Source organism: Fundulus heteroclitus, unplaced genomic scaffold, assembly GCF_011125445.2.
Source record: "Fundulus heteroclitus isolate FHET01 unplaced genomic scaffold, MU-UCD_Fhet_4.1 scaffold_40, whole genome shotgun sequence".
Lineage (NCBI taxonomy): Eukaryota > Metazoa > Chordata > Actinopteri > Cyprinodontiformes > Fundulidae > Fundulus > Fundulus heteroclitus.
The window spans coordinates 1,598,181-1,620,733 of record NW_023396813.1 but is presented as its reverse complement, the minus strand read 5'-3'; the positions used below and the strand labels follow the sequence as shown (position 1 = coordinate 1,620,733).

The 22,553-nt window shown below is 39.9% G+C and overlaps 1 protein-coding gene across 5 annotated transcripts in view; it reads right to left on the bottom strand.

Annotated features, from left to right (window-relative positions):
• LOC105923506 (E3 SUMO-protein ligase PIAS2) overlaps window positions 1-22,553 on the bottom strand; it is a 170,308-nt gene that overhangs the window by 129,074 nt on the left and 18,681 nt on the right. The window contains exon 8 of one of the 5 annotated variants that reach the window (XM_036130953.1): window positions 16,489-17,353. The exons of 3 other annotated variants lie outside the window; for them this stretch is intronic. In XM_036130953.1, coding sequence (XP_035986846.1) covers window positions 17,327-17,353 — 27 coding nt within the window. In that variant the 3' untranslated portion in view covers window positions 16,489-17,326. Of the gene's footprint in view, window positions 1-16,488; window positions 17,354-22,553 lie in introns of those variants that run through there. One more of the 5 variants, XM_036130952.1, reaches the window with a different exon arrangement.

Here is a 22,553-nt window from a genome sequence, read left to right as displayed (position 1 = left end):
ACCAAAGCCGGGACCTCATCCTGCAGCCTGGATCCAATACCCACAACCCTTGTGAAGGCCTGTCTCCCCACCATCTGCCCCCCGGTGGATGACATCATCAACGCCTCACTTGGCTCTGTTGTAGTACCCTCCAGCTTTAAGTTGGCGGCCGTGACTCCAACACTCAAAAAGCCAGGCCTGGACCCAGAAGACCCCAACAACTACCGTCCGATCTCTTACCTTCCGTTCCTGAGCAAGATCTTGGAAAGAGCAGTGGCTGCCCAGCTACAACATCACATGTCCCACCATGAGCTCTTTGAACCTTTTCAATCGGGCTTTAGTCCCCATCACAGCTCCGAAACTGCCCTCATCAAAATAACAAACTACCTCCTGATTGCTGCAGACAACGGCCTTGTTTCCATCCTCATCCTCCTCGACCTCTCTGCTGCCTTCGACACCATTTCCCACTCCATCCTCCTCTCCCGTCTCTCTGACCTCATCGGCCTTACCGACACTACTCTCTTTTGGTTTCAGTCTTACCTCTCCAACTGTAAACAATACATCACTCTGCAAGGCTCCTACTCATCTACTGCAACAGTTAACCTCTCCATCACCCAAAGTGCGGAACCTGGGCGTCACTTTTGGACTCCACACTCTCATTCAGTTTCCACATCCAGAGCATCACCAAATCTGCCTTCTTTCACCTCCGTAACATTTCAAGACTCCGGCCTCCAGTTACCGACTCAGTCACCGAAACTCTCATTCATGCATTTGTCACCTCCCGTCTGGACTACTGGAATGGTGTCCTGTCTGGGTTGCCCAACAAAGCCCTAGACAGATTGCAGTATGTCCAGAACTCAGCTGCCAGGGTGTTAACCCACACCAAGTCCTGGCAGCACATCACCCCCATCCTCAAGAAACTCCACTGGCTGCCAATCAAACAACGCATCAGCTACAAAATCCTCCTCCTCACTTACAAATCACTTCACTCACTGGCACCTAAGTACATCACTGACCTCCTCCACCCGTTCACCCAGTCACGGTCCCTGTGCTCCACCAGCAAGGACTTACTATCCATTCCCCGCACCAGACTCAAGACCTTTGGTGACAGGGCTTTCTGTGCAATTGCCCCTACTCTTTGGAACACTCTGCCTCCTCTTATTCGTTCCGCCACTTCCCTGACACAGTTTCAAAAGCACCTCAAAACACATCTTTTCTCTCTTGCCTACCCTCCCTAAACCCCCACCATGTCCCTACCCCCCTACTCCCACTCTTGTAAAGCGACCTTGGGTATCCTGAAAGGCGCTATATAAATTGAAGTTATTATTATTATTATTATTATTATTATTATTATTATATTGGATCAAAAAAAACAGTAAACAGATCTGTCTGGAGCTGCAAAAAATTTAAAGTCTGATATAAGCCTTATAATAAAGGATACATGGGCTGTGTCTATATTAGCTATGTTAGCCTACTATCAAATGGCTAAGTAGGCTACAATTCCATAATGAGCATTCATGTTTAATTTTTATTTTCCCTGCAGCACATTATGGAGAGAAGAAAGCACCACTTGACTATACTGCTGTATGATGAGGCTTTACATTTAACTTCCATAACAATATTAACAAATTATATTTCATTGCATTGATGAATAATGAAGAAATTAGGGTTTTTTTATGTAATTTTTATTTTGAGGATTCGAAAAAACAACAATGGAACATGCACAATAGGCCTCCTACAACTTCAGACCTCCCCATGGAAATAAAGTGATGTTATCTTTAATGCTCACTAACACCCCCACCCCGTGCCCCTTATTTGGGCAACAGAATGCAATAAAACAGCAGCCCTTTAAAAAGGTAACGTATTTAAAATAAAACCGTAGAGTTTTAGCTTAATTTCTGTGCATTATCCTCTTCTCTTTGGTTTTGTGCAAATTAGGCAATGGGCCACAATCTGTAGGATCACTTTAGCATAAACTGTCAGGGGGCAACTTTCTTCCACTGGATCAGTTGCTACAGGTAGCAGTGATCTCAAAAAGCCAATGTTCCTATCTTGTGGATTTTTCCACGTAAAAAGATGAACATATCAGTTATTTCAATAACACACACTATCCCATTATTAATTGCATATGTTGAATATAGCCAATTAATGACTTAGCTGAGTATGTTTAAACAAAAAAAAAACTTAACCATACCTGAATAAACTTCATCATGATTGGCTATGTCCTTTCAATGCTTTTTGTAATCAATGTGCTTCCCCACTTCCCCCTTTTGTGCTGAATTAGTGAAGTGTGAGAAAACAGCTTTAATTCTCCATCAAATAACTCTCATATCAAGCCAACTTGCTTTTTCAGCAGCAACCGCATTAAAAATATTCTACATATGCCTTCATTAAAATTTCTAATTCCACTCACGGGAAATGCGCACTTTAAGGCTTATTTCCAGTCGTCATGGTGAAGCATGTTATCTGCGTTACATTGATCAGGGCTTTTTTCATGCTTGTGCTCACGTTGAAGTCAGGGTTGGTTGGACACTAAGTTTAGTTACTTGACTAATATCACCTGTTCTGAAACTGAAAACCCGAGTATGACACAGGGAGGAAGAACTACTAAGAGCAGCAGCTTTCTACTTAAGGGATATTGGCCATTTTTTTCTGAAACGGGCCCAGAACAAAGATGCACACCGCAACTTGCCCAACTATGAAGGCGTCTGCCCCACCCATCAATCAGCGGTGCACTCTGATCAGCACCTGGTGCTCACAGAGCGCGACTGTGGAACACCGTTTCACCAGAGTTGCAAAATGGTACAAAAAAAAACTTGGTTTATTATTATTTTGTTTACAGTTCAGCTTGGATTTTATTTTCTGCGCAGCATAGGTTTGTTGTGCGCAGTGTTGTAGTACTCGAGTCCGAGACTCAAACTCGAGTCCGAGTCATTAGCTAAATTTAGAGACTCGTGACTTGACTTGGACTTGAGCACTGATGACTCGAACTTGGACTCGGACTCCTACATTCAGATCATTCTGACTCGGAAATTGAGAAAAAGACTCGACTTTTTTTTATATATCATTAGGCTATAATTTTAATATGTCATTAGAATATTATTTGGTGTATGATTTTAATATCTAAATGTCGTACCGCGCACGTGACGTCACCATCTCATGAGCAACGCCCCTTGCCGCTAAGGTTGGGCAAACAGTGTGAGAGCGCACGTAGCAACCAGCCGTTACACATGCAACAGACACAACGATATGTCCGACTTTACAGCTGTTAAACTTTCACAAAAGGATGTCCAGGCGCCCATTTTACTGGTAGAACTGTGGAACAACATACCAACGTTCAGCTCAAACGATGGCTTGAGTGTCGAGGGCTTGGAAAGCCTGGAAAAACGAGCCGAGTTGATAGAAAGGTAAGTCGTTGTTTTTCTCCTGCTCGTCGTTCATGGCGTCATCCGCCGTTTTTTTTCTGTTTGTAGTCACTGTCCAGGAATCGGTATACATTTTCCGGCCCGCCGAACAATTTAGTCCGGTCCGGTGGCCAAATGCATTATCATCATCCAACGGCTGTATCTCCTCACTGCATCGACCGATCTGCACCAGATTTGTTGCGAGTCATGGGGGAACGCTGCCGAACGCGTTTGTGGGAATCGCACGGTGGACGGGCGAGGAAAATGCGTGACAGCATCTGCGGTGGCGGGCGGCCGGCGGTGCGGGAACCCCCCCGGCCGGCACCGCGGCGGTGCGCGAACCCCGCCCGCCGGCCGGCACCGCGGCGGTGGCCAATAGGCCGGAGTGCGCTTGGCTGCGAGGGCCGTTTGACGCCGCTTGCGGCTTTAACATCCTTCATATGCGGCCTATCAGCGTACCTCGAGTCGCTGTTGCACGTTCCATAATAACGTTTAAAAACCACGGTTAGGAGACGTCTTAAAAGCAGTCGTTTTACCGAGTAAAACCAAGGGTAACTACAGCGAAAGAGTTATTAGTGCAATGGAATGTTACTGCTTCATGTCATACGTCACATGTCACGGCATGTTCCTACAACGAACTTGGATCAATAGTGAATCGACTCGGACTTGACTCGGATGAGTAGTGGACTCGACTCGGACACTGGTTGTGCGTGCTGAAGCCAGATGCTGTGCGCGATTACGCATGCGCGCAGTTTAGAGGGAACACTGGTTGCCAGCCCATCGCAGGGCAGAAATAGCCGTCTTTTGCCCAATTTACTGTGATATCGCCAATAAAAGCAAAATATTCGGTCCAAGAACTGTTGAATCCTCTGTTATCCTCAGCTATCTTTCTCTTTTCCCCTTTGGGATCCATGGCTCATCACACACCCACCGGTTTGTTTACAACAGCAACCCGCCTGACATGTCGCAGCTTATGACGCAAATCTCTGTTGACAGATATTTTGAAATGTAATATGTATTCTACACATTTTACATGATTGGAAAACATTGAGAATGTTTGTCTCGGGGTTTCCCTGCTACAGACACCAAACTAAAATTTAAGATATATTTTCCCTCTCACCTTTTTCCATCTTCATACTTTTTAAAAAAAGCTCCAAGGAGCCACAAGGGCGGCGCTAAAGAGCCGCATGCGGCTCTAGAGCCGCAGATTTCCGACCCCCACCTTAGACGAACCCTGGCTAGACAAAGAACAGAAAATATGCAATATCATGATTTCAGATTTGCCGTTTATTAGCTCAAATATAAAACGGCATGCATGCTTTAAAAATATCAACATCAGCTCTTCTCTGACAGCATAGTCGGAGTTTCTTAAAACTAGAAAAAGCTGTTCCTACGCAACAGCGAGTGAGAATGCTAATCTGCAGAATGATTTGAGGAGAAGATGCAGAAGATCCATGCAGAAGAGAAAAAATAGCTGAAAAACATTGAAGAATTTGAAAAATTTGAAGTAATTTGTAGTAGTAGTAGTAGTAGTAGTAGTAGTATCAGTAGTAGTAGTAGTAGTATCAGTAGTAGCAGTAGTAGTATCAGTAGTAGCAGTAGTAGTATCAGTAGTAGTAGTATCAGTTTTTAAAGAATTTAAAGGAATTTGAAGAATTAGAAGGAATTTGAAGTAGTAGTAGTATTATCAGCAGTACTAGTAGTAGTTGTAGTTGTATTATTAGTAGTAATAGTAGTAGTATCAGTAGTAGTATTAGTATCAGTAGTAGTAGTAGTATCAGTTTTTAAAGAATTTGAAGGAATTTGAAGTAGTAGTAGTAGTAGTAGTATTATCAGTAGTACTACTAGTAGTAGTAGTTGTATTAGTAGAAGTAATAGTAGTAGTATCAGTATTAGTAGGAGTAGTATCAGTAGTAGTAGTAGTATCAGTTTTTAAAGAATTTGAAGGAATTTGAAGAATTAGAAGGAATTTGTAGTAGTAGTAGTATCAGCAGTACTAGTAGTTGTGTAGTTGTATTATTAGTAGTAATAGTAGTAGTATCAGTAGTAGTAGTAGTAGTAGTATCAGTAGTAGTAGTAGTATCAGTTTTAAAAGAATTTGAAGGAATTTGTAGTAGTAGTAGTAGTATCAGTAGTACTACTTGTAGTAGTAGTTGTATTAGTAGTAGTAATAGTAGTAGTATCAGTATTAGTAGGAGTAGTATCAGTAGTAGTAGTAGTAGTATCAGTTTTTTAAAGAATTTGAAGGAATTTGAAGAATTTGAAGGAATTTGTAGTAGTAGTAGTAGTAGTAGTATCAGTAGTACTAGTAGTAGTAGTAGTTGTATTAGTAGTAGTAATAGTAGTAGTAGCAGTGGTAGTTGTTGTAGTAGCATTAGTAGTAGCAGTAGCAGCAGTAGTATCATTAGTAGCAGTAGTAGTAGTTGTAGTAGTAGTAGTAGTAGTTTTAGGAGTAGTATCGGTAGTAGTAGTAGTATTAGTATCAGTAGTAGTAGTAGAAGTATCAGTAGTAGTAGTAGAAGTATCAGTAGTACTAGGAGTAGTATAAGTAGTAGTAGTAGTAGTAGTATCAGTAGTACAACTAGTAGTAGTAGTTGTATTAGTAGTAGTCATAGTAGTAGTAGCAGTAGTAGTTGTTGTAATAGCAGTAGCAGCAGTAGTATCATTAGTAGTAGTAGTAGTAGTAGTATCACTAGTACTAGTAGTAGTAGTTGTATTAGTAGTAGTAATAGTAGTAGTATCAGTAGTAGTAGTAGTAGTAGTAGTATCAGTTTTTAAATAATTTGAAGGAATTTGTTGTAGTAGTAGTAGTAGTAGTCGTAGTAGTAGTATCAGTAGTACAACTAGTAGTAGTAGTTGTATTAGTAGTAGTCATAGTAGTAGTAGCAGTAGTAGTTGTTGTAATAGCAGTAGCAGCAGTAGTATCATTAGTAGTAGTAGTAGTAGTAGTAGTAGTAGTAGTAGTAGTATCTGTAGTAATAGTAGTAGTAGTAGTATATGTAGCATTAGTAGAAGTATCAGTAGTAGTAGTAGTAGTATCAGTAGTCGTAGGAGTAGTATCAGTAGTAGTAGTAGTATCAGTTTTTAAAGAATTTGAAGGAATTTTGTAGTAGTAGTACTACTAGTAGTAGTAGTATCAGTAGTACTACTACTAGTAGTAGTTGTATTAGTACTAGTACTAGTAGTAGTGTTAGTAGTAGTAATAGTATTAGTAGTAGTAGTATCAGTTTTTAAAGAATTTGAAGGAATTTTATAGTAGTAGTACTAGTAGTAGTAGTATCAGTAGTACTAGTAGTAGTAGTTGTATTAGTAGTAGTAATAGTAGTAGTAGCAGTAGTATTTGTTGTAGTAGTAGTAGTAGTAGTAGTAGCAGTAGCAGCAGTAGTATCAGTAGTAGTAGTAGTAGTAGTAGTAGTAGTATCAGTAGTAGTAGTAGTAGTAGTATCAGTAGTACTAGTAGTAGTAGTAGTTGTATTAGTAGTAGTAATAGTAGTAGTAGCAGTAGTAGTAATAGTAGTAGTATCAGTATTAGTAGTTGTTGTATCAGCAGTAACATCAGTAGTAGTAGCAGTAGCAGCAATAGTATCATTAGTAGTAGTAGTAGTAGTGGTAGTAGTATCAGTAGTAGTAGTAGTAGTAGTATCAGTTGTAGTAGTAGTAATAGTAGTAGGAGTAGTATCTGTTGTAGTAGTAGTATTAATATCAGTTGTATTCGAAGAATTAGAAGGAATTTGAAAAAGTTGAAGAATTTGAAAAAAATTAAGAATTTGAAGTATTTTAAGTATTTAAAAAATTTGAAAAATTTGAAAAAATTTGAAAAAAAGTTGAAAAATTTGAAAGATTTGAACCATTTGAACAATTTGAACAATAATAACGATTACAAGAATTTGAAGGAATTTGAAGGATTATGAAAATTTTGAAGAATTTGAAGGAATTTGCATTCATTTCAATGGGAGCAAAAAACGCACAAAAAGTACAAATACTTCAAAAAGTATAAAAGGTAATATAACCATGAGATATAGCAGTAATGTCGAGAACGAGCCGAACATTTTGGTACGAAAATCGTTGAAATCGGTTGAAGTATGCAGGAGTAGTTAGACGCACAAAAACGTACGGAATAATAATAATAACTAGAAAAAGCTGTTCCTACGCAACAGCGAGTGAGAATGCTAATCTGCAGAATGATTTGAGAAGAAGATGCAGAAAACATTGAAATCAGATTTGAAGAATTTGAAAAAATTTAAAAATTTGAACAATTTGAAAAAGTTTGAAGAATTGAAACAAATAGAAGAATCTGAAATAATTTGAAGAATTTGAAAAAGTTTGAAGAATTGAAACAAATAGAAGAATTAGAAAAAATTTGAAGAATTTGAAAATGTTTTGAAGAAATTTGTAAAATTTGAAATATTTGAAAAAATATAAGTGAAAAATTTGTAAAAATTGGAATAATTTGAAAAATCTGAAAAATTTGAAGGAGTTCAAAAAATTTGAAAAATTTGAAAAAATTTGAAGAAATTAGAAGAATTTGAAGAAATTTGAAAATTTTCATGAATTTGAAAAATTTGAAGAATTTGAAAATTTTGAAGAATTTAAAAATTTTGAAGAATTTGAAAAATTTAAGGAATTTGGAGAATTTGAAGAATTTGAAAAAAATTAAGGAATTTGAAAAATTTGAAATAATTTGAAGAATTAGAAAAAATTTGAAGAATTTGAAAATGTTTTGAAGAAATTTGTAAAATTTGAAATATTTGAAAAAATATAAGTATTTGAAAAATTTGTAAAAATTGGAATAATTTGAAAAATCTGAAAAATTTGAAGGAGTTCAAAAAATTTGAAAAATTTGAAAAAATTTGAAGAAATTAGAAGAATTTGAAGAAATTTGAAAATTTTCATGAATTTGAAAAATTTGAAGAATTTGAAAATTTTGAAGAATTTAAAAATTTTGAAGAATTTGAAAAATTTGAGGAAATTTGAAGAATTGAAAAAATTGAAGAAATTTGAAGAATTTGAAAAATTTGAAGAAATTTGAAAAATTTGAAAAATGTGAAGAAATTTGAAGAATTTGGAAAATTTGAAGAAATTGAAGAAATTTGTAAAATTTGAAGTATTTGAAAAAATTTAAGGAATTTGAAAAATTTGAAATAATTTGAAGAATTTGAAAAAACTTAAGAATTTGAAAATTTAGAAAAAAATTGAAAAATTTGAAACAATTTTAAAAATTTAAGAAATTTTAAAAATTTGAAGAATTTGAAGAAATTTTTAAAATTTGAAGAATTTGAAAAATTTGACGTGGGCCAAATTTCTTGTGGAGCTTTCTCTTTAAAGGAAGTACAGAGTCTGTGAAGCAGAAGTTTGTACGAGCTTCCTAGAGCTACTTCCGGTTAGCAACATGCTAACCGTTAGCCGCTAACAAGGTTGTGTTCAGTATCACCGGGTGATTGTACTCTGTCAGTTTGGTCCAAATCCTGTACTGGGAAGTGCCTCAAAAAGGGGTGCCAATACTTATTGTCACCAAACGTGACCAAATTTCATGGGTCAGATTGGCCTCCTTTAGCAACTCAGCCTCACCACATCTGGGCCCAGAACTCAACATTTGATCAAAATGGTCAAGTAGCGCCATTTCCCACAGGTGGGTGGTGCTGTATTGGCCAATTGGGTCGTGTCTGGGCATCATGCCAGGTCCTGTTGGAAGGAAAGGCCCAATAGGAAAGCATGTGACATCCAAAATGGGACAGAAAAGTGACATATCGCTGAAAGTCACTTGAAAATTTTAAAATGTCAAGAGGAAGTGACTGTGCGAATTTCAGGCTCCTACATTAATCACAGCCACTGCAGTGGATGTTGAAAGTTGCTATTCTATCCGAAAGGAGCGTCTCCCTCTGGCCCTCAGAGTTCTGTCGTCATGGTAACTCACTCACACAGCTGCAGCGGGCTGTCTACCGAAGTGCAGACACTTTCTGTCAGAGGCTGCTATTGGACTATAATGGAGAACTTTGCCTCAAACAACGCTCCATATCTCCTGTTCCGTAAATGGTAGAGATGTAATTTTTTCAGCGTTTAATTCTTAACGGATAGGGGAAGAAGACATGCTATCGGTTTTTGCTGGAAAAAGTTTAATAAAGGCATAAAAAAATTATGATATAAAGGGAATTTTTAGCGATTTTCAGAAATCCTCTAAAAAGGTTCCCGAACAAATCGCTCTAGCTGAAAAAGTATAAGAGATATCAAAATAATTCTTTCACTCTGAGTATCAGCAGGCTTTTGAGGACTATGGAGTTCATTTTTAGGTTTGTACAAAAATCGGTGTAGGCACAGCGACGATGTAAAAAGTGGATGATGTGGAAGAATGAAGCTCCAAAGCGTTTTAAGGATTTTGCACATTCGCTACTCCCGAACAAATTGTTCCTGTGGCAAAACCGTAACAGCTATCAACAAAATTCTTTTTCTATGAGTGCCAGAAGGGTCGGGACATTCATGTGTGAAAGTCTCATGCCTGTACATAAAACAGTTTAGGAGTAGCGACGATGTAGAAAAGTGCCTCATTTGGGGAGATTGAAGTCTGATCCTGTTTTAGCATTTTCCCAAAACGCTACTCCTGAACAAATTGTTCCTGCGGCAAAACCGTTACATTTATCGACAAAATTTCTCGTTTGTGAGCGCCAGAAGGGTCAGGACATGAATGTGTGAAAGTCTCATGCCTCTACATGAAACGGTTTAGGAGTAGCGACGATGCGAAAACATGTGATGTTTTGGATTTCCAGGTGTCATTTTTGAAAACCGCTCCATAGGAAATGAATAGGGAAGGTTTCGGGTTAGTGTCGCTCTGAGGTGATTTGCGAAAAATCTATAAATCCCACACCAATGATGGTTACATTTTCCGAATCCAGACAAAAATTCCTACGTTTTGATGTATAATTTATGTGGATAGGTTGAAAATTGAGCAAGTGAGAAGAAGTTGTTCGGAGAAGAAGAATTTGTTGAATTTCTAGAGTGCGCACTCTAAACGAGGCTCCTTGACGACCATAGCAACGCATGTTATTTGCTGAATTTCTTGAAAAAAAAAATAAAAAATTATTTTAAAGACGTACTATACGAAAATGGTGAAAGATATGAAAAAGCTTAAACATACCATAATAGCCAAAAGATATCACTACGTTTTAAAAGTTGAATGGCGTTTATAGGTGAAAGTAGGCTGAAGCAGTAAGATGACAAAAAGCTGAAATATTTGAAGAATTTGAAGGATTTTCCATTCATTTTCAATGAGAGCAAAAAACACACAAAAAGTTAAATATTTTAAATATTATAAAAGTTATAATTACAAAAAGACATAGCAGTAATGTCGTGAATGAGCTGAACGTTTTGATACGAAAATTGTTTAAATCGGTTGAAGTATGCAGGAGTAGTTAGATGCCGAAAAACGTACGGAATAATAATCAAGACCTGAAGGAACTTAATAAGTGAGAATGCTGTATAGCATTCTCACTGATAATAACTAGAAAAAGCTTATGTCGTGAATGAGCTGAACGTTTTGATACGAAAATTGTTTAAATCGGTTGAAGTATGCAGGAGTAGTTAGATGCCGAAAAACATACGGAATAATAATCAAGACCTGAAGGAATTTAATAAGTGAGAATGCTGTATAGCATTCTCACTGATAAAGAAAAACAGGAAAACAATAAGTGAGAATGCTATACAGCATTCTCACTGATTACGGAGTCATCCCTTATCCCATGCAGTCGTACACCCATCTGGAATAATCCTGACATCCTACAAAATAATAATATGATAAACTTTCCATACTGGAAGAATAAAGGCATTGAATATCTGCATTTATTTGATGGAACTGAGTTTATCACATTTGATAGATTAAACATACAATATGATAAATTTATACAGCATTCTCACTTATTGTTTTCCTGTTTTTCTTTATCAAGTCAGGTCTTTCAGGTCTTTATTATTATTCCGTACGTTTTTCGGCATCTAACTACTCCTGCATACTTCAACCGATTTAAACAATTTTCATATCAAAACGTTCAGCTCGTTCACAACATTACTGCTATGTCTTTTGGTAATTATAACTTTTATAATATTTAAAATATTTAACTTTTAGTGAGTGTTTTGCTCTCATTGAAATTGAATGGAGAATCCTTCAAATTCTTCAAAATTTTCAGCTTTTTGACAGCTTACTGCTTCAGCCTACTTTCACCTAGAAACACCATTCAACTTTTAAAATGTTCAAATAACCTTCAGCTATCTTAAGCTTTTTCATATATTTTACCATTTTCATACAGTACCTTCTTAAAATAATTTTGCATTTTCTTGAAATTCAGAAAAATGATCACACTCAGTCATTTAGAGTGGCCACTCTGCCGTTCCTATAGATTTTCCTTCTCTGAACAATTTCTTCTCACTCGCTCAATTTTCACTCTATTCACATAAGTTATACATCAAAACTTATGAATTTTTGTCTGGATTCTGGAAATGTAACCATCATTGGTGTGGGATTTATAGATTTTTCGCAAATCACCCCAGAGCACCACAAAGCCTAAAAGCTCTCCATTGATTTTCTATGGAGCTGTGGTGAAAAATCCCACCTGACATCCCCAAGCGACACGTTTTCACATTGTTGCTACTCCTAAACCGTTTTATGTACAGGCATGAGACTTTCACACATTCATGTCCAGACCCTTCTGGCGCTCACAAAAAAGGAATTTTGTCGATAAATGTTACAGTTTTGCCGCAGGAACAATTTGTTCAGGAGTAGCGTTTTGGGAAAATGCTAAAACAGGATCAGACTTCCATTCCCCCAAATGAGGCACTTTTCTACATCGTCGCTACTCCTAAACTATTTCATGTAAAGACATGACACTTTCACACATGAATGCCCAGACCCTTCTGGCATTTGTTCGGGACCGTTTTTAGAGGATTTCTGAAATTACCTTAAAAATCCCCTTTATATCATAATTTTTGTTACGCCTAAATTAAAATATTTCTAGCAAAAACCGATAGTTTGTCTTGTTCTCCGATTTGTTACAAAATAAACGCTGAAAAAATTACGTCTCTACCATTTACGGATCAGGAGATATAAGTTGTTGTGCGAGGCAAAGTTCTCCTTTGTAATCCAATGGGACTTATTCTGAGCAAAGTGTCTGTACTTCAGTAGAATGGCCTGCTGCAGGTGTCAGCGAGTTTCCATGACGATGGAACTCTCAGAGGGTCAGGCTCCATTGGGATAGAATGGCAACTTTCGACATCCACTGCAGTGGCTGTGATTAACGTAGGAATCTGAAATTCGCACAGCCACTTCCTCTTAACATTTTAAAATTTTCAAGGGACTTTCAGCCATGTGTCACTTTTCTTTGCCCATTTTGGATTTCACATGCTTTCCTATTGGGACTTTGCTTCCAACAGGACCTGGCATGATAACCAGACACGGCCCAATTGGCCAATACAGCACCACCCACCTGTGGGAAATGGCGCTACACACCATTTTGGTCAAATGTTGAGGTCTGGGCCCAGATATGGTGAGGCTGAGTTGCTAAAGGAGGCCGATCTGAGCCATGGCCTTTGGTGAGCTTTGGTGACATTAAGTATTGGCACCCCTTTTTGAGGCACTTCCCAGTACAGGATTTGGACCAAATTGACAGAGTACAATCACCCTGTGATACTGAACACAACCATGTTAGCGGCTAACTGTTAGCATGTTGCTAACCGGAAGTAGCTTTAGAAAGCTCCTACACTTCTGCTTAGCCAGGGTTCTTCTGCCTTTACAGACAGAGAGGGCTGCAGCTGTCAGTGAGTCTCCATGACAATGCTGCTAGCCAGAGGCTTCTAGGAGGTCCATTGACTTAACATGGCACCTTTCAACGGCCGCTGCGGGGGCTGTCAAGACTGTAGGAACCTGAAATTCGCAGTATTACTTCCTGTTAGTATTTTCAACGGTGCCACGAGGCAGGCGCCTTGCTAAATTTCTTCAGAAATTTTCTAGTTGTTCTTAATCTTCAAATTCTTTAATTTTTTAAAATTTTTCAAATTCCTTCATTTTTTTTCAAATTCTCCAAATTTCTTCAAAAAATTTTAAATTCTTCAAATTCTTAGAATTTTTGAAATTCCTTCAATTTTTTTCAAATTTTTCAAATTCCTTCCAATTCTTCCAAATTCCTTCCAATTCTTCTATTTCTTCCAATTCTTCAAATTTTTCAAATCCCTTCAAATTCTTACATTTTTTCAAATTCTTCAAATCTGATTTCAATGTTTTCTGCATCTTCTGCTCAATCATTCTTAGTGATGGGAATCGAAAACCGGTTCCTGTTCAGAACCGGTTCCGTGTTTTCCAATTCCGTGGCACTGTTTGGCAGCTCGCTAAACGATTCTCTTTTCGATTCTGTCGTGCCACGGCTCTTCAGTAACCACGTGTGCGTAACTTGCGCACGACGTGACCAGGCTAAAAAAATGCCGCCCCATCGGGGGAAGCGGTCGAAAGTTTGGTTTCATTTTAAGGAAGAGAACGATGGCAACGAGGCACTTTGCAATCATTGCAAAATGGCATATACATCCGCGGGAGGAAATAGATCCAACAGGCAGAAACACCTGCGCACACAACATGGCATACAATTTAAGGAATGCCGTGTTTTTGATTCTTACCGGACAGAAGCTAAAGTTACGACCAGCATGGAAGGCAACTCTGGTGGTAAGTAGCTAGTTTTACATCACTGGCTGGTTACTAGTAAATCATATGCCATTTCTGGAAATAAACCAATTTCCTACCTCTCTTTGGGGTTATTAAGGGATTGTGCCTTTATCATTAATCCAGCCCTTCCTTGGTAGCATGTTTAATTAGAACTACTGGTAGCTGGAATTCTTACATGATTCTATCTATTGCAGTGGATGTAACAAAACATGCTACGAAGTTGCTCCACAGTTCAGGGAGCGAGAGAAAGGTGATGCTTGTTTATTTAAATCAGGGGGAGACGAGTTTATTTCCCAAAATTGTACAGTAATGCTTTTTCATTAAACGGATGCCTTCTCTGTTAGATTTAGATGACTGAGGTTATCTAAAGAGAGATTAATAAGCAACTGTCACAACAAACTTACATTTTCTTGTATCCTAAGCAACTCATCTACTGTATTTAAGTTTGTTCTTATATTCCTTTTATTTAAACAAATATAAATGTTACTCCAGTTGCACATTTGCTATGGACATCTTGACCTTGTTAGTTTGTAAGGTCATGTGATAGTTAAGTAAACAAAGTTGATGCTCATCAAACTGTTTGTTCTCCTTTTTTCCCCAAATTGGAATCGAAAAGAGAATCAAAAAGGAATCGAATCGTTCCACAGAATCGATAAGGGAATCGGAATCATGAAAATCTTTTCAATTCCCAACCCTAATCATTCTGCAGATTAGATTTCTCACTCGCTGTTACGCAGGAACAGCTTTCTCTAGTTATTATTCAGTTGACGTCCAACTACTATCGCATACTTCAACCGATTTCAACAATTTTGGTATCAAAACGTTCGGCTCGTTCCCGGCAAGACTGCTATATCTCATGGTTATGCTAATTTACACTTTTTAAAATATATCACTTTTTGTGTGATTTTTTGGCTGTTCCCATTGAAATCAATGCAAATTGCTTCAAATTGCTTTAAATTCTTTACATTCTTCAAATTCTTCACATTCTTCCTATACTTCCAATTCTTCTAATTGTTCTTAATCTTCAAATTCTTAAAATTTTTCAAATTCCTTCAAATTTTTTTCAAATTTTCCAATTTCTTCAAATTCTTCCAAATTTTCAAATTCCTTCTGTCATGATTTGTTTTTGGATGAACCCGGACACAGCACGCACAAACAGAGTAAATTTTAAGAAAGTTTATTGCAGGTAGTGGATGGTGATGACATGTAGAACCAGAGTCTGATCACAGGCGGAGAAGAAGGATGCAGGAGCTGGCTGGCAGGTTCAGAGCGGAGACCAAGACGGGAGGACAGGGGCAGTCAGACATGATGTGAGTGATGGAAGACTTGTAGCGGATCCACAGCACGGCAGAAACCCTCAGCACGGCAGAGACCCACAGCACGGCAGAGATCCACAGTTCGGAAGAGGTCCACAGCACGGTAGAGATCCACAGCTCGGCAGAGATCCACAGCTCGGCAGAGACCCACAGCACGGCAGAGATCCACAGCTCGGCAGAGACTCGCAGCACGGCAGAGATCCACAGCTCAGCACTGAGTCAGCCAGAGTGCAGCAGCAGGAGTCCACAGTTCGGCACTGAGTCAATCAGAGCTTAATAACAGAACTAACCTTGAATGAGAAGCAGATGTGGCAGGGTTCCAAAAGGCAAACAAGCAGACAGGCATAGAGAGGGTGTTGAATGATGACGGACCGGCAAAGAGTGAGACTTAAGTAGGGAGGCTGGCAGGTGAAGTGAATCTGGCTAATTAGTGGCTGGCAGGTGTGACTAACTGGAGCGGGAGTGAAGGGAAGGCTGAGTGGGAGTGGTGAGGGGAAACAGAACTAACCATAACAAAAGCCAGAACCTAATTAAACCCAGACAGGAGGAAGAACTGAAAAATAGTAAATAAAAACCCAACTCAAAACTATTAATTATTATTAATTATAATTTGGTATTATAATTTAAGTAATAAGTCATTCAACTCAAAATTCCTCTATAACAAAATATAGTTCAAATGGTGGTGATGTTAGGTTAGAAGCTGGTAATGATTTATACTACTAAAGCATTAGTTAATTAGCTGTTATGAACTCATTTATGCTAGGATAAATGATCTGGTCGGATTTTAACCGAAGAGGTTTATCCAGCAGACTGTGAGAACCCCAATATAACTACAATTAGAGTTTAAATACTTATTCCTCATAATCCATCCACTGTTAATATCAGATGTTAACTCCGAAAGGAGGTGGCTCTGAATTCTGAATAACCATGTAACTGTGAATCGGATTGCACACAAAACAATTTCTATTCCGCAGTTGTTTGCTTTTATTGAACCAAAAGCAATTCCCTGTTACAGTAATTCTCTGATTCAACAACCTTGGAAATCTTACACGCTACTAAAATTAAACATGCAAAATATATATGTGGAAATAAAAGAACAAAAAATGGATTAAAATGAGCGGTTAGCAAATCTTAGTTCAACCCAGTTTAAACCTCACATTCAAGACGTCGGCATTTGACGCCGCAGCATTAACAGACAGAACGGTGTTGAGAGTCCCACTGGACGCTTTGATGCCTTACAAAAGCTAATTCAGCTAAGCTACCTACAGTTCAGTCATCCGCCACCCTCCCAAGATGGCGACTATGATGACGTATGATCTACAAGCTTGCATGATGCGTGAGGGGAGGTCCTTATGATGCAGTCAGCACTTACACTAAAGCGGGGCGGTGCCTCGGCCAGAGGGGAACGGCTGACTGAACAGTTTAAACAAACCGCGAACTGAGCTCTAATAAAGAGATTGAACTGCTGATAAGCAGGAAGCAAAGATTGAAACGATGAGAGAGAGGAAAAAGATGGAAGAATTCATAAAAAGAGTTACAGCAGGACCCTCAGCGGGGTCTTTACAAACCACAAAATCAAACACAGCCAAAGTCGCTTTCCCAAATGCATGCACATACAAAGAAAATATTCAGCAAAATAAACCCAACTCCGTCTTGGAGTAAAAAGCATTTACTAAGTCCCTAACACCTGCCCAGGCACAGCTTTATCACCATAAGGTGAAAAAGAAATAAAAGGGAAGAACCCCGTTACTTTGAGGTGATTCAGGAGTGAAGTCCCGGCTGGGTCCGTGAGTGTCCTGGAGCTCTTGACGACTGCAGGTGCGCGGTTGTAGGCAGGAGCGGGCAGCAGCGGTGACGGGATAAAGAAGTTCCTTTGTCTCTTCCTCCAGGCTTACAGACGCTTTGCTCGGCCCAGCAAAAGCGTAGTCCTCTTTCGATCACTGGTAGATAAGGCGGCTCCCTGTCTTTGATCGGAGGGAATTAAAAAGTACCTTTTAAGTCGACCTCCTGCGTGAGTAAAGCAGGGAATAAAGTTTGCTTCGAAAAATCTCGGTCCAGTGAGAAACTTGAGCACGTGGCGTGGGGAGGGTGGGGGGAGTTTGGAGTAGCAGCTGCGTGACTTCCCTGACTGGCTGAATGCCAAGAAGAAGAAAGATTTCGGTCTGTTGCTGGGTTTTATAGTCATCACCCTAGCAACCTTATCTCGATCGGCGGCCATATTTGGACCGTGTTGCATGATGGGAGTTGGTGGCCATTTTGACCACATTGCATCATGGGAAATGCAGTTCGTCACGTCCCGTCACATCTGAATGGGGTACCGCGCACGTGACGTCACCGTCTCAAGAGCAACGCCCCTTTTGCCGCTTAGGTAGGGCACACAGGAGAGAACGCACGGATAACCCAGCTATTACAAGCGCAACAGAACCAGCGATATGACCGACTTTACAGCCGTTAAACTTTCCCAAGACGATGTCCCAGGCACACGGTTTACTGGTCGCACTGTCGAAGAACACACCAACCTTCAGCTCAAACGATGGCTTGAGGTTCGAGGGCTTAAAAAGACTGGAAAACTGGCCGAGTTGATGAACGGTAAGCTTTGTTTTTTCTTCCTGCGCGGCGATCATGGCAGCGTCGGCCGTTTTTTTGTTGTTGTTGTTTGCAATCACCGTCCAGGAATGGGTATATGTTTAATGTTTGTCTCATTTGAAATGTTTTTGAGTAAGCTATCCTGGTAGCAGGCTATCATGTTAGCGCCTGCTACCATGACGGCCTATATGCGATCATGGTAGCAGGCGCTTCTTTATTAACATGTCGGCCACCAAAATACTCTTACCTTGACTTGATGTCGCTGGAATTGGGTCAGGATGTTCTTCGGTTGTGCCCTTTCCTCCGACAAAATGCTTGCTACATATGTACTTGAATTTGGTAACTTTTTCCGGGTTGAACTGTTGTGTAGGCCGACCGCCCCGGTGTACCAAGCGCACACATTTCTCCTTGGCAGTCTTGAAGAAAACATCCTTCATATGCGGCCGATCAGCGTACCTCGAGTCGCTGTTGCACGTTCCATAGCAACAATGTTTAAAAACCATGGTTTTAGATTCGGAAAAAAGCAGTCGCTTACCGAGTAAAACCAAGGGTAACGCACGTCTCTTTTACAGCAAAACAGCGGCGGGTTTCCGGAGTTTGCCCCACTGCGTACCACGTGATGTGACGTCATCGTGACGTTGTGTTTCTAAAAATAGCTCGCTCGCGGTACCCCACTGGCATTACACCTTCAAATTCTTAAATTTTTTCAAATTCTTCAAATCTGATTTCAATGTTTTTCAGCTACTTTTTCTCGTTTGCAGGGATCTACTGCAGCTTCTGCTCAAATCATTCTGCAGATTAACATTCTCACTCGCTTTTACGCAGGAACAGCTTTTTCTAGTTAGAAATAAATTTAAGCATATTAAATGTGGTTTACAAATTCCAACAAATATATTGAAGTTTCTGGATTTAAGCCCTCCAAAACTACTGTCTAAATTATACAGGACACTGACTAAATTAGACGATTATATATGTCTTCCTATTATGAAATGGGAAGAGGATTTATCAGTCAGCTTTGAACAAAACATCTGGGCTCAGATATGTCTGAAAACTTTCAAAATAACTAGAAACTAAAATGTTCAACTAATACAATACAAAATCCTTCACAGAGTACACTACACAGGTAAACGATTATTCAGGATGGGTTTTGCACAATCCAATATCCATCCATAGTGCACAGGCAACAATCCTGACAATTATATTCATATGTTATGGTTATGCCCACCTGTTCAGAGGTTCTAGGTTCAGATATGTATAAGTTGTATAATTTCAAGTTTGCATGCTTGGTCACTTTGAGGAAGCTGTGCTCCGCTGGGTAGGTCCGGGGCTTCGGGGTTCCTGGGGTATGGAGATAAATTTCTGCCAAAACGTTGCACACAAAAAAAAGTTTTGCACACAAACAAAACTTGTTTGCACACAAAAAGATATGTTTCACACAAAAAAATTGTTTTGCAAACTGTTCGCCAACCTTGCACTCAAAATATCATTTATAAGTTTTCCTCGAGCACAAAACGGTCTCTGCTCGCACAAAACAGCCTCTGCTCGAGTACAAAACAATCCCACTACCGCTGCGGTAAATTTGTGCCAAAAGTCTTGTGATGCATTGAGTTGTTGTTGTTGTTGTTCAGACTTCCCGACAGCAGGGGGCGCACCCGAAAGAAACTGAAACGCGCCGGTTTGGCTGAAGAAGAAAAACGTGATATCACAGCTAACAGCATTAGCACCCCACAGGTAACTTTCAAAGCTTTCCCGGTGAAAAAGTAATAGCTCACTGATAGATCATGTAAGATTTCAGTTAAAGGCCCTGCTGTGTTACAGTAAGGGACCATGTTACTTTTTAGAGCAAATAACATGAAAGTTTGCCTTAGGTTGAACGCCATGCTAAAACAACTTTTGCTTTGTAATGCAGCCACTGTGGTTGGCTTCTGCTTTTACTGTGCTGTGTCAAATAAATAGTACCTGAGTGGATACCCAGATAAATGCATTGTTAACAGATTATCATGTGGTTTTTGTGTTGTTTTCAAATGACTGTCTATTGTTCTTATTGGTGTAAATCTAAATTGGTGTTTGGATTTGGTAATTTATCCTAAAACTGTCAAACCAATGCATGTATGCTTATGTGCAAAACGAATTCTTAATATATTTAAAATAATTGCAACGAGTGGATATTGATTATATGAAAATTGGTAAGGAAATTAATTAAAAATTGCGTTTTCTAACATAAATATGAATGTTACAAGTAAAGCATATAGCAGCAGATCTAGATTATATCTCACTACCTTTCTAACTCCTTAATTTCTTCAAAGTAAAAATGAGGTCATCTGTGCCCAATTGCAAATATGTGTTGTGCACTTAATAAAATTGGTTTGGCCATGGCAAAAACCACAGCTGGAATTAGCCACATGAGCAGATATTTTCTTGAAAAGTTTGTTTTAATCGAAGTGGTGATTTATTTTTTTCTTTAACAGTATTATCCTTTACATAACAATAACACATATCTGTTTTCCAGCACCCACTGATGAGGTGAAGGCCATCAAAGTTCTGGGCTGGATGGAAGGCTCCTACATAAACTCTGGTAGTTTACCAGGTCGACTTCCATCACGAGACTACCAAGACTTGAACAATTCAGGATTTGATGGAATCTTTAAACACACGAGGAGTTGGGCTTGTTAAAAAATAACTTAATATGTAACCGTTTTAGTTCCCAGTATTAACTACTTTGATCAGTAACTGTTGCAGCATGTCCTTCATAGCTCTTAGTGGAGCCGTTTAGGCTAAAAAAAAAAAGGTTTGGAAAAAAAAGGCCAGGTTTGAGATTGTTCTAAATTTCCTGACAGTCTTACATGCAGAAATTGTTTTTCCATAGTCCTGTTTTTGGCTTCATCCATTTCATCAGCCAGTTTTTTTTTTAATACAGCCCGTTTTATTGTTAATACATGGATTGTTTACTGGGAAAAGTCCACAAAATGCAGTTCGAAGTCTTCAGCTGATTCAAAATGCTGCGGCAAGAGTTCTGATGAAAATCAACAAGAGGGATCATATTTCTCCAATTTTAGCTTCCCTTCATTGGCTTCCTGTTAAATCAAGAATAGAATTTAAAATTCTCCTTCTAACGTATAAAGCCCTTAATAATCAAACTCCATCATATATCAGAGCTCTGATTACCCCGTATGTTCCTAAAGCCGGGCGTACACTGTACGTGTTTTTCCCCTTTTCGGGCCGATTCTTCAGTCGTGCGAGCATTTTTTGAATCGGGCCGAATTTCAGCTTGATCGTAGAGGGGGGGAGGAGGGGGGACTGGCTTCTCACGACTACCTCCCGATCAGGAATCGGACGATCGTGAAAATCAAACATGTTTGAAATTCAGTCGGCTGTCGTGAGGTTTTCGTGAGCGCATCCTGCTGTTCAAGCAGAGCTACGAGGGGGTGCCCTCCCCTCCTCTCCGTCCCCGCCAGCGGAGGGAGGGAAGCGGGCGTCCCTGAAGCAACCTCCGGCCGGTGTTGGGGAGGGCGAGCTGTCCGGTCCGCGCAACGCGCTGGCCGCCTGTTTCGGCACTCCTCCGCGGTCCGCGCAACGCGCTGGCCGCCTGTTTCGGCACTCCTCCGCTTGCTGGGGGGACCAGGCGACCTGCCGTGCCGCGCGGCCGCCGATGCGTCTCGTCTCTCCTCTCTCTCCCCTCCGTTCCCCCCAAGCCCGGTGCCTCCTGCGGGCCTCGCCAGAGCTGGGCTCGAACCCCTGCTCTGGGTCCCTGTCACCTACCGTCGCTCGCCTGCCTCTGCCACCACAGCGAGCGGTCCCAGAGGGGACACGACGTACAGTGTGAGCAGTCCGGTCTCGTCCGAGCGTCGCGCCGCACAGATCGTGAGCGGTGAACTTTTTAAACCCCGCGGTTCCGTCGCACAGTTTGAGATGTATATAAGTACCACGACTGAAAAACTCGTACAGTGTACGCCCGGCTTAACAGAGCACTTCGCTCTCAGACTGCAGGTCTGCTGGTGGTTCCTAGAGTCTCTAAAAGTAGAATGGGAGGCAGATCCTTTAGCTATCAGGCTCCTCTCCTGTGGAACCAACTCCCAGTTTTGGTCCGTGAGGCAGACACCCTGTCTACTTTTAAGACTAGGCTTAAAACTTTTCTTTTTGACAAAAATTATAACTAGTGGCTCATGTTACTCTCAGCTACCTTTATAGTTTTACTGCTATAGGCTTAGGCTACTGGAGTATATCAGGATCTAATTTTCTCACTCTATTGAGTTCTACTGTTGTTCAATTATGCATTATGTGTTGTCATTTCTGCTTTAACTTTCTGTTCTCTCTCTTTTCTCTTCATAGTAGGTACACCTGGTCTGGCGTTCTGTTAACTGTGACATCATCCAGAGAAGACGGCTCACCCGCTACTACCATCTAATGTAGAACAGATTACTAGATCAATGTGTGCTTCTGTGCTTTTTTGTTTCTCTTGTTGTGTCTCTGTTCTGTCTTCTGTAACCCCAGTCGGTCGAGGCAGATGACCGTTCATACTGAGCCCGGTTCTGCCGGAGGTTTTTCCTTCCCGCTAATGGGTGGTTTTTCTTCCCACTG